The 9419-nt window shown below is 43.5% G+C and overlaps 3 protein-coding genes across 3 annotated transcripts; 2 read left to right on the top strand and 1 right to left on the bottom strand.

Moving 5' to 3' along the window:
- Positions 1–541: 541 nt before the first annotated feature.
- On the top strand, positions 542–1781 carry tomm5 (translocase of outer mitochondrial membrane 5 homolog (yeast)). The gene is made up of 2 exons (XM_004545404.4): positions 542–758; positions 1436–1781. The coding sequence occupies exons 1-2, from the start codon at positions 638–640 to the stop codon at positions 1468–1470; spliced, it is 156 nt and encodes a 51-aa protein (XP_004545461.1). The 5' UTR covers positions 542–637; the 3' UTR covers positions 1471–1781.
- A 641-nt stretch (positions 1782–2422) lies between these two features.
- On the top strand, positions 2423–4432 carry LOC101467663 (zinc finger and BTB domain-containing protein 5). Its single transcript, XM_004545403.3, has one exon. It carries the CDS (start codon positions 2423–2425, stop codon positions 4430–4432), a length of 2010 nt encoding a protein of 669 aa, XP_004545460.2.
- Positions 4433–4620: 188 nt separating this feature from the next.
- Positions 4621–8627, bottom strand: grhpra (glyoxylate reductase/hydroxypyruvate reductase a). The gene is made up of 9 exons (XM_004545401.2): positions 8416–8627; positions 8078–8208; positions 7264–7336; positions 7063–7179; positions 6883–6971; positions 6679–6780; positions 5528–5663; positions 5328–5458; positions 4621–5225 (listed from the first exon to the last, which is right to left on the bottom strand). Exons 1-9 carry the CDS (start codon positions 8499–8501, stop codon positions 5104–5106), a joined length of 987 nt encoding a protein of 328 aa, XP_004545458.1. The 5' UTR covers positions 8502–8627; the 3' UTR covers positions 4621–5103.
- Between the last annotated feature and the right edge of the window lie 792 nt (positions 8628–9419).

The following is a 9419-nucleotide window of genomic DNA, read 5'->3' as shown; positions in this document are numbered from 1 at the left end:
GGTAATTTAGTTAATTACAACTTTGCCTGGCATCATACACATAATCACTCAGTTAAATAACAACGGTCCCAAAGCGGAGCCTGTGCTGCTGCCACTCTCAAAAAGATCTATGCACTTCCTAAATTAAATGTTTTTAAAGCTAATCACCGAAAAACAGGGTCAAATTGACCCTTGTGGACCACACCCGAGAGACCAACATTATTATTATTATTATTATTATTATTATTATTATTATTATTATTATTATTAGTTTATTTTCTTAACATGATATTATGTTTTAGCAGAAAGACAATTTCCTGAGGAGTATTAATTCTTCTGCATTACACTGGATAAGACTATTTTAAGTATCCAGCAGAGCATACATAAGAATAATATAATAAATAAAACATAATTAGAAATAACTAAAATAACTAAACTATTCCAATTTTAACTAAATATACGATAAAACTGTTAAGGTCTAATAAAGGCGCCACTATACACGTTCGCGTTCTGATTCCTTTGTATGGTTTGTCCCTATGTAGGCACCGTATTTCGTCTTAATTTCCGGTGTTGCGTATTTCCGTTTTAGCTAATTCGTCCATGCGCCTGAAACGGTGAATTTTTCAGGCGAACCAGACCGAGTAGAATTACAGCAGCAATGTTTAAACTGGAAGGGCTGGGACCCAAAATGGACCCGGAGGAGATGAAGAAGAAAATGCGACAAGATGTCATCTTGTCTTTACGAAACTTCCTTATTTACGTCGCTCTGCTTAGAGCCAGTGAGTAGCGTCAGATGACATTGAAAGCTGAGTAGACCGCTCACGGGTATCTAATGCAGCTCATTATCAGTAAACTGTGTCATTTGCTCACCTTCTCTTTGTAATAATCATGCATGTGAAGTAACCCGAGCACATCAAAATGTTGCCACAATCAGGTATATTATGTTGTGGTTTACAGTATTTATAAATCACATACACCTCACGTGCCAGGGAGTACTGAGCTTGATACACAGTACTGTGGAAAAGTGTAGGGTCATCATTTATTCTTTATGTATTGCTAGGCAAATGGGGGAAATTGTGCAGTGATTTAACGAAACATGTGGAAACATACATAGAAACGGGGTATATAACAGAAAAACACAGTTAGTTCAATTCTAATGAGTTTGAAAGCCTCCACCGTGTTTTACAGATGACACTTGTGTAGCTCCTGACCTCCTCTGTAAATACTGACAATGATTTGAACACAAAATGCCAAATTTGGATTAGTCACTCAATACTTGTGCACAGTACTGTATATGTTAGTGTTGGTGCGTGCTTCTGTCTTTCCTGTTCTCTTCCTATAAGAATTTGTTTACCTGTAGCAGGTAAGACGGTGTCTGTTCATCTGTACCTGAGAGCTGTGTATCTATTTGGACTGGTGCTGGTTGAGCTTATATGACGTTTGTCTGTGTTTACAGCGCCGTATGTGTTAAAGAAGCTGGACAGCATATGAGCGGAGCAGCTGGTCGTTTCCTCCTCCTCCATCCATTCACAGAGAGCTGATTGCATCAGAGACGGCATGGATGTCCAGAAGCAGACTGCTGGTTCCATTACAAAATCACAGCGGAAAATTACCAGCGTTTGTCCATCACTGCAGTGGAGAAACCGGCTCACACACATTCAGTTTTGTTTCACTTTGTAAACTTTTTTTTCTTTTTCTTTTTTTTAACTATTATTATTAAAACACATTGTCACTCTTTGTTTATACATGTTTTGTCTTTAATAGTTTCTTCCAGATGTCATAATAAAGTCAATCCATGTTTATGTTGCCAGTGTAAAAGTGTTTCTTCAGCAACTAATATTTGAGAGATATACTTAATACACAGCACGTATTAGTAGCACTAATATGTATGTAGTATGAAACTATAGATAATATACAACTATTTCTGGCTCTCTGAAGATAAATTATTGCTGTATTGTTGCTACAATTTAAAAAATTTGATCAAATATTTTGGCTGGTTTGTGCCCGAACTTCCTATATCGTACCATGTGGGGGCGCTGCTACTTAAGTCTGCGGACTAGTGAGACTGCAAGTGATGGAGGCGTCAGCAATGGACGCTAAACCGGGCTATTGTGTGTGAGCTGTGTGGCTTACCAACCGCATAAGGGTGATCACGCCTGCAGTTTGAGGTTCGTTTTGGTGAGGAGAGCATCAGCTGTGCGCACGCGGGATCCTTCGCGTTCCTCCGTGTTACCGTTGGACCAGGCCCGCCCATACTCCAGAACATCTCTAGAAAAGCCGGTGAATCAGACAATAACGCTGCTAAACACTGGAGCTGTGCTCCAAGAGGCTGTTCGCAGCGGATGAGGAGATAAGATCGGTTTCTTATCGATCGACCGGCCCGATGGATTCTCGATGATAATCTGATATCCTTAGTGTTTAAGAACCAGCTCCATTGGCCGTGATGAACTTTCCAAGTCACTTCCAGCATATTTTCAAGCAGCTCAACCACCAGCGCCTCCAAGCTCAGCTGTGTGACTGTGTAGTGGTGGTTGGAGGTCAGACCTTTCAGGCTCACCGCTCCATCCTGGCAGCATGCAGTTCTCACTTCAGGGCTCTCCTCACCTCCAGCGACACTGCAGATGAGGCTGGAGGTTCAGGGGCTGACAGGTGTCGAGATGGTCCCAATGTGATAGAGCTCGATCCGGAGGTGGTGACCCCAGAGTCTTTCTCCACCCTGCTCGATATGATTTACACCTCCACTCTGTCCCTAGGGACCTCCAATGTGATGGATGTGTTACTGGCGGCATCGCACCTGCACCTCAACGCCGTGGTCAAGGCCTGCAAGATACACCTGTCCAGGAAAAACTTCCCTGCCTCTGCGCCTAAAGGTTGGAGGTCTGTGCAGCAGCAGGAGCAGGAAAGTCCATCTTCCCAGGTAGCAGGCAGTTCACAGCAACGGGTCAGATCAGGCCTGGAAGAGGACCTCGATAAAGAGGAAATGGGAGAGGAGGTGAGTCAGTCTGGTGGGGATGAAGACTGTGTGGTGATAGTGGGGCATAAGAGAAAGCTGCATAAGGACAGGCTCAGTGACAAGAAGAGAACCTGCAGACTTCCTGGATCAAACTATAAGGAGTGTTCGCCTATTGTTACCAGGAGCTGTGTGAGCCATGAGGAGAGAGGAGAAGCTCCGTTGTTTTCAGGTTGCCTGCAGATCACTGACACACTCTGGGAAAACCAAGGTGATGATGAGGAGAAGAAGTACAAAGCACCCAAAGGAGAATTAGAGGAAATCCAGCTGCCGAGCCAGTCGGATAGCAGCATAGCAGGTGTGTGGGAGAAGTGTGAACATACAGATGGAGACAGTGTGGTCAAGGTAAAGGTGGGAGAGGAAGAGGGAGACAAACCTCAGATGGCAGTGATTGAGGTGAAAAAAGAAAATCTAAGCTCATATTCTCCAGATTTGTTAACCAGTAATTCTCCTCCGTCTCCACTGGAAGCCTGCACAGATAATTTGAATGCACAATTCAGTGGCGAGAAGATGGTTGCAGCCAGCCCAGCAACATGTAATGTTGGCTCTTTACAGTCAGAGCTGTGCACAGATCTTCGCACCGAGGAGCAGGGAGAAACTGGAGATTTGGATGAGGACTCGGCAGATGGTGAGGGCCTGGACAGCCTGTCAGACCTGGCCTTTTCCTGCTTCCTCAATCCCGGCACTGAAAGTGTCATGGGAGCTCTGGAAGAAGATGACAGTCTAGCCAGCCTCACAGCTGCTGCCACAGCTGCTGCAGCCGCCGCCAGCGAAGCTCCTCCAGCTCTGGTAGATGCAGGTGAGCACGATCAAAAGTCAGACGAGGCAAACACCTCTACTGCTCAGTCTTCAGACTCTTCATCTTCACTTATCTTTCCGGTCACCTCGGTCCCCTTGCAGCAGCTTCTCCCAACTCAGAGTCCAGGATTTAGTGACACCATCATCCTCCAGCCCACCCAGAGCTCTCTAACAGGGTTCCTGAGCACCGTCAGATCACCACTCAGTGCGGGAGCCCCTGTCGTCCAACCCTCGAGGGCAGGGAAAAGCTCAGGAGCAACAACCTTCCGTCGAATCGCCCCCAAAACGCAACCTGGATCAGAAGCCGGCACAGAGCTTTCCCATGGCTCTGGGGGGGACGTCGCCGATCGGCCACCTCTGACAAGAGCTTCAGAGGATGTTCTCTCCAAGTGCAAGAAAGCAGCTGCTGAGGACCACGTGCTACTGGTGGAAGGGGAGAAAAAATATGCCTGCAAAATCTGCTGTAAAACCTTCATGAACTTGACTGACTGCAAGAAGCATATTCGTGTCCACACAGGAGAAAAGCCCTACCCCTGTCCCAAGTGTGGCAAGCGCTTCAGCCAGTCCTCCCACCTGTATAAGCACTCGAAGAACACCTGCTTAAACTGGAAAGATGACCAGTCTTTGGCAGGCACTTTGCTCTAAATATGGACTGTTATTTATTACTATTTAATTAAATTAAGTCTATAAAATGTATCCAAACTGATGCAAATGAACTGATGATGGCTTAAATTGCTGCTGTGCTACAAGTTAATGAGAATAAATGATTCATTTGGTCTTTTTTATAGATCGCTAATCTATTTTTTAACATGAGATAATACAAAATTACACACTTTTGTGCATGAAAGTTGGCTTTTTATTCTTCAGAAAAATCATATTTCATTACAAAAACTGGAGTGTTATGCTGTTTCAGTAACGGGAGACATGAAGTATTAGCAGAGAAAGTGCAGATAAGTAAGTTCATCGTGGTAAATATTGCATTTTAAAATGGGGGAGATGAGTTTTAAGAATACATTATAGTGTATTTTGAGAAGTTTTAGGGTTAACAAGGGCCAATGGTTTGTTATTTAGGCCATTAAGTACTTGAATATATTTCACAAAAATGCACCAATCATTTCCTTCCTCAAAAATGCACAATGAATATAACAAGTGCTATCGGTGTCAAAAATGACAGATTAAAGTGAAACTATGAAGCCAACACTGATCATGTCCCCGACCGTGACTGAACTACATTCTTACTATTCTTTTCATCCACATTACTTCATTATTGTTTTCTGCTGTCAGCAGAAGAGGCACAGCGGCTCACTTTGAGGCTCTTAGAGGGTGAGTTCACTAGGCATGTCTGTGCCCTGCAGACCACCCAGCAGGTTTTGCACTGCCAATGCCGACATGACGCCTCTCGTGGAGTAGGTGGCACTGCCAATGTGAGGTAACACCACTGCATGGGATAAAAACAGGGCAGAAAATATTTTTTAAACAGTAAATTAAACATTAGAGGTCAGAAGCAGACATCTACGTGGGGAACAAGCTTTCTGCTCACCGCAGTTCTTTAGCGTGAGAAGCTGGTGGTTTGTTGGAAGTGGCTCAGGTGTTGTGACATCCAGTCCAGCTGCGGCTATCTGTCCACTGCTCAGTGCCTCATATAGATGCTCCTGATTCACCACAGCCCCCCTAAATCAAATAATTCACTGTATGATGATGGGGATTTATTGTTATTAAAAAAGTACAAAAAAAAAGTACCTGCTAGTATTGATGAAGACTGCGGTGGGTTTCATCTTGCTGAAGAAACTCTTGTCGCACATGCCCTGGGTTTCTGGTGTCAGGGAGCAGGAAACAACAATGAAGTCGCTCTCAGACACAAGTGTGTCCAGGGGAACTGATCAACAGAAGAGGTGACACAGGACAAACACGTAGATTAACAATCAATAAAATATCCACTATGAAACTATGAAGCCAACACTGATCATGTACCCGACCGTGACTTATTCTTTTCATCCACATCACTTCATTATTGTTTTGAATGAACGTCTTTCCCAAAACCCAGTTTGTTGGAATATAAATGTGAATATACTCCTCCAAAAATTGTTATGTACAATGTAAATAAGGATATAAAGCAATTTAAGCCCTATATGAGAACACGCATCCTGTTTTTTGTAAAGTGTTTGCTTCCAGTGCCAGCATCGCCTTTAAAAGGAGAGGAACAAAAGGCCTGACTGGGTATAAAAAAAGAGGATGTGAGTAAAACTGAGACAGAGAGGTTCACCACTCTGTAAACACTACATACAAAACATTAAAAGTACAATAATCACGTCTGCTTCACAAAACAAGGGACAAGGCTGTGTCTGTGATCTCTGGGCCCTTGGGCAGCGCTGCATTTATCACAGACAGAAATCTGCAGTAGAAGTAAATATGTTACACTTATTGTCACATCTAAAGATGATGGAAATACCAAGGCTTGTGGATGTATTAGTGATGATGTAAGATGGTGTTATCCTAATTTATTTAATCCCTTCAGCAACTTGAGAGTACTGTGATTTGATCTTTATTTTTCTATTCTATTCTATCTATCCATTCATTAAATCTACCACGTATTAAATCTACATCATTAATTGCCAGGAATAAAACCTTTGGACAGGCCTTGTGTCTAAATTTGCACGAGAGCTCAGATGCCATCTTCACTGTAGTTTCTTTGTTTCAATCCAGCCATTTACAGTTAAATGTGGGGTTTAACTGATGTGCAACACATTGCATTCTGTATAATTCCCATTTTGTGTCCACATGCCTTTGGAAACAGGGTTAAATTAGGTTTACAACTACTGCCCTCCCCTTTCTACCTTGCTGTGCTTTATCATCCCCCTCTCGCTGTGTGCATTTCTCTATTCATTCCTTACCAAACTCTCCGTTCACTTCAGCAGCGTGCGGCTTGGCTGTTCTCCCAGAGTACAGAAGTCTCTTTACTCCGAATGGCATGAGTCTCTGAGCTATGGCCATGCCTGCACACGAACACAAGCAGTTATTCAACTACCATCAAGTCTTAAATGCTAGGAGGAAAATCTGATCAGACTTTGCAAATTAGATATGGTTATAAAGTCAACCTATGCGTCCCAGTCCAATGACTCCTACAGTGCTGCCAGAAAGACCGTAACCACACAGCCAGAGAGGTTTCCATGAGCTCCAGCCACCACTTACAGGAAGAAAAAGTGTGATCATTGTATAACTAATATCAGCAATTTGAGCTGAACGGTTAGAGAAACAACCGTTGAGGTGAGACTGACTTTTTCACCTCCTCCACTCCCTCTGGTAATCTGCGAGCGGTGGCCAGCAGCAGAGCCACAGTCAGCTCTGCTGTGGCATCAGTCAGGACATCCGGGGTGTATCCAACACGAATACCACTGTTGAAAACAAAACATAGGTATAACTGAGGAGGCATATAGTGTGTCCTGTTATTGGTTAAAAGTGAAGTTCAGTTGGTTCACCGTTTTTTGATCTCATCGATGGCTAGGTGGTCGAATCCCACAGACAGCGTGCTGATCACTTTCAAGTTCGGCCCTGAAATCAAAGACAAAACAGCTAAGCAGTCACGTAGCTGTCAAATAAATGTAATCAAATCCCGAGGTTAAAAGCAACAAAATGGCCATCTTCATCCAGACAATATAAGCTGAATGATTAACAGTGATTATGGACAGACCTAAGGGGTTCAGGCCTGATAAATAAAGTCACTGTCCCCCCTCAGCGGAATTCTAACTCATGCACATGGTTTAAAGTAGTTTACTGCTTCTGCAGCAGTTGTGGTAACAAAGCATGGCTGAGGTGGCTGAATGGACAGGCCTTTCCAGCTCAGACTTCCAGCAACCCTTTGAAACCAAAAACAGGTGCTTGAGCGGCTAGTTTTAACTTTTTAAACATTACTCTATGAGTGTACAATGTATGGTTGTAATCTTGTATAGCGTGTTGGAGTCTAACCCCCCATGTTAAAGTTGGCCTCCTGTCCATTCCAGTGTGCTACAGACCCTGACAGACAGATCCAAATCAGTACTACTACACAGGGTAATCAAGTGCCCCACTTTGTGTGGGAATGCACAGCATTTATATTTCCTGACCCCCACGGTCCCTCAGGGAATGAAAGTTAGGAAAACACACATGAGGTGATTAGCAGAAAGAGGGAGATAGGAAAAACTATTTTTTCTGGTGATAAATATATCAAAAGCATTATTAAAAATCACCCACACTCATACTGTTTATTTAGTCTGCTTAGATCTGGTCACCCTACCACCTGAGGGCAGTGCGTACCTGCAGCCTCCAGGACCTCAGCATCGATCTTGTCCGACAGCAGGCACAGAAGACCGTGAGCCCCCTGAATACCTTTGAGAAGGTCTGCCCTCGGAACAGGCTCATCGGAGTCCCACTGAGACACCTCACACCTGCTTCCAACGAGACACGACAAGAACGAGATGCATGAAGTAGCATGTCATTCAAACATGCAGGCTAGCTTGTGCAAGCAGAGAAAACTTCGAGTAATGGTGTGGCAACAGGAGTGTATAAACATGAATCACAGCGTGCATGAGCCGATCTGCACAACACTGTTAACGACAGCTTGCTGTTCATTCACACACAAAAACACTTCGTACACTCCAGCCGCTGACAGGATCTTCAGCCCCTCTTGCGGGATGCGCCTCGTTATGAAAACCTTCATGAGTTTTCCCGCTGACTGCATCCCACTTTAACGACAGAAAACCTGCACACTCAAGACTGAAACTTGAAGCTTTTAACCTTCAACGTCAGCAGAGCCCGGGCTACTCTCGAGACGCCAGGAAGTAGTCAAACTCACACCACTGCGCCTGCGTGGTAGGGACTGGGTGCAGATACTTGACTCGCTACTTCTTTTCCCATACAATTCGAATAAAATTTAATGATAGCCATAAAAGACATGTATCCATCTGCCTGTTATCTTATTGGTTAGAGTTCAAAGCCTGCTTCCACGTGTTTTTATTCATTTTTGGGGGTACAATAACAGGATTATCATACAGGAATCCCAGCAAAGGAATGTTTACATCACTCTTCCGATTTTACCCCTTGCCACCTGGCGGGATGAAAATGAAAGGAGTGGACAAAACCATAACAATAAACTGTGGTCGTAAAACGCATGCGCATTGTAATGTCAAAGTACACAACTGTAAAGTTTTTTTCCCCGGGGATCCTCATTACAGGCATGTGTATATAAATTCATAATCAAACAGCTTATGTTGGTTAAATGTGCTATAAGCTATAAATAAAATAGACCTGACAATCAACACAAAAAACTCAGACAATTGTTTTTTTTAAATAATGGATGCTTCAAGTATGTTTTTAGTTTAATAAAAATTAAAGAATTAATTCACACAACTGCATGCTAAAGTTAAAAGACAGAAATGATTCAGGTTAGCTCACTGGGCGAGCAGGCCAGAAGGCAGTGGCCCAGGTTTGAATCAGACCTGTGAGCCTTTGCTGTGTGTCACCCCCCCCCCCAAGCTTTTTGTCTGTCTCCACTATCGCTACAAGTCAAATAAAGGCAAAATGGTCCCAAGAAAATATTAAAAAGAAACACCTACAATCTATAAAATATAGAGATTATTTGTTAAATAAGGAGTGGCTC

The sequence above is a fragment of the Maylandia zebra genome, linkage group LG2 (genome assembly GCF_041146795.1).
Source record: "Maylandia zebra isolate NMK-2024a linkage group LG2, Mzebra_GT3a, whole genome shotgun sequence".
Lineage (NCBI taxonomy): Eukaryota > Metazoa > Chordata > Actinopteri > Cichliformes > Cichlidae > Maylandia > Maylandia zebra.
The sequence above is the reverse complement of the archived record's forward strand: the minus strand, read 5'-3'. Positions and strand labels throughout refer to the sequence as shown.

Coding starts and splice junctions, on each gene's coding strand:
- LOC101467663 (XM_004545403.3), top strand. CDS start 2,423: ATGAACTTTCCAAGTCACTTCCAGCATATTTTCAAGCAGCTCAACCAC.
- tomm5 (XM_004545404.4), top strand. CDS start 638: ATGTTTAAACTGGAAGGGCTGGGACCCAAAATGGACCCGGAGGAGATG. Junction 759..1,435: donor CGTCGCTCTGCTTAGAGCCA/GTGAGTAGCGTC, acceptor CTGTGTTTACAG/CGCCGTATGTGTTAAAGAAG.
- grhpra (XM_004545401.2), bottom strand. CDS start 8,501: ATGCAGTCAGCGGGAAAACTCATGAAGGTTTTCATAACGAGGCGCATC. Junction 6,972..7,062: donor GGAGTGGAGGAGGTGAAAAA/GTCAGTCTCACC, acceptor TCTTCCTGTAAG/TGGTGGCTGGAGCTCATGGA. Junction 5,664..6,678: donor TGAAGTGAACGGAGAGTTTG/GTAAGGAATGAA, acceptor TCTGTTGATCAG/TTCCCCTGGACACACTTGTG.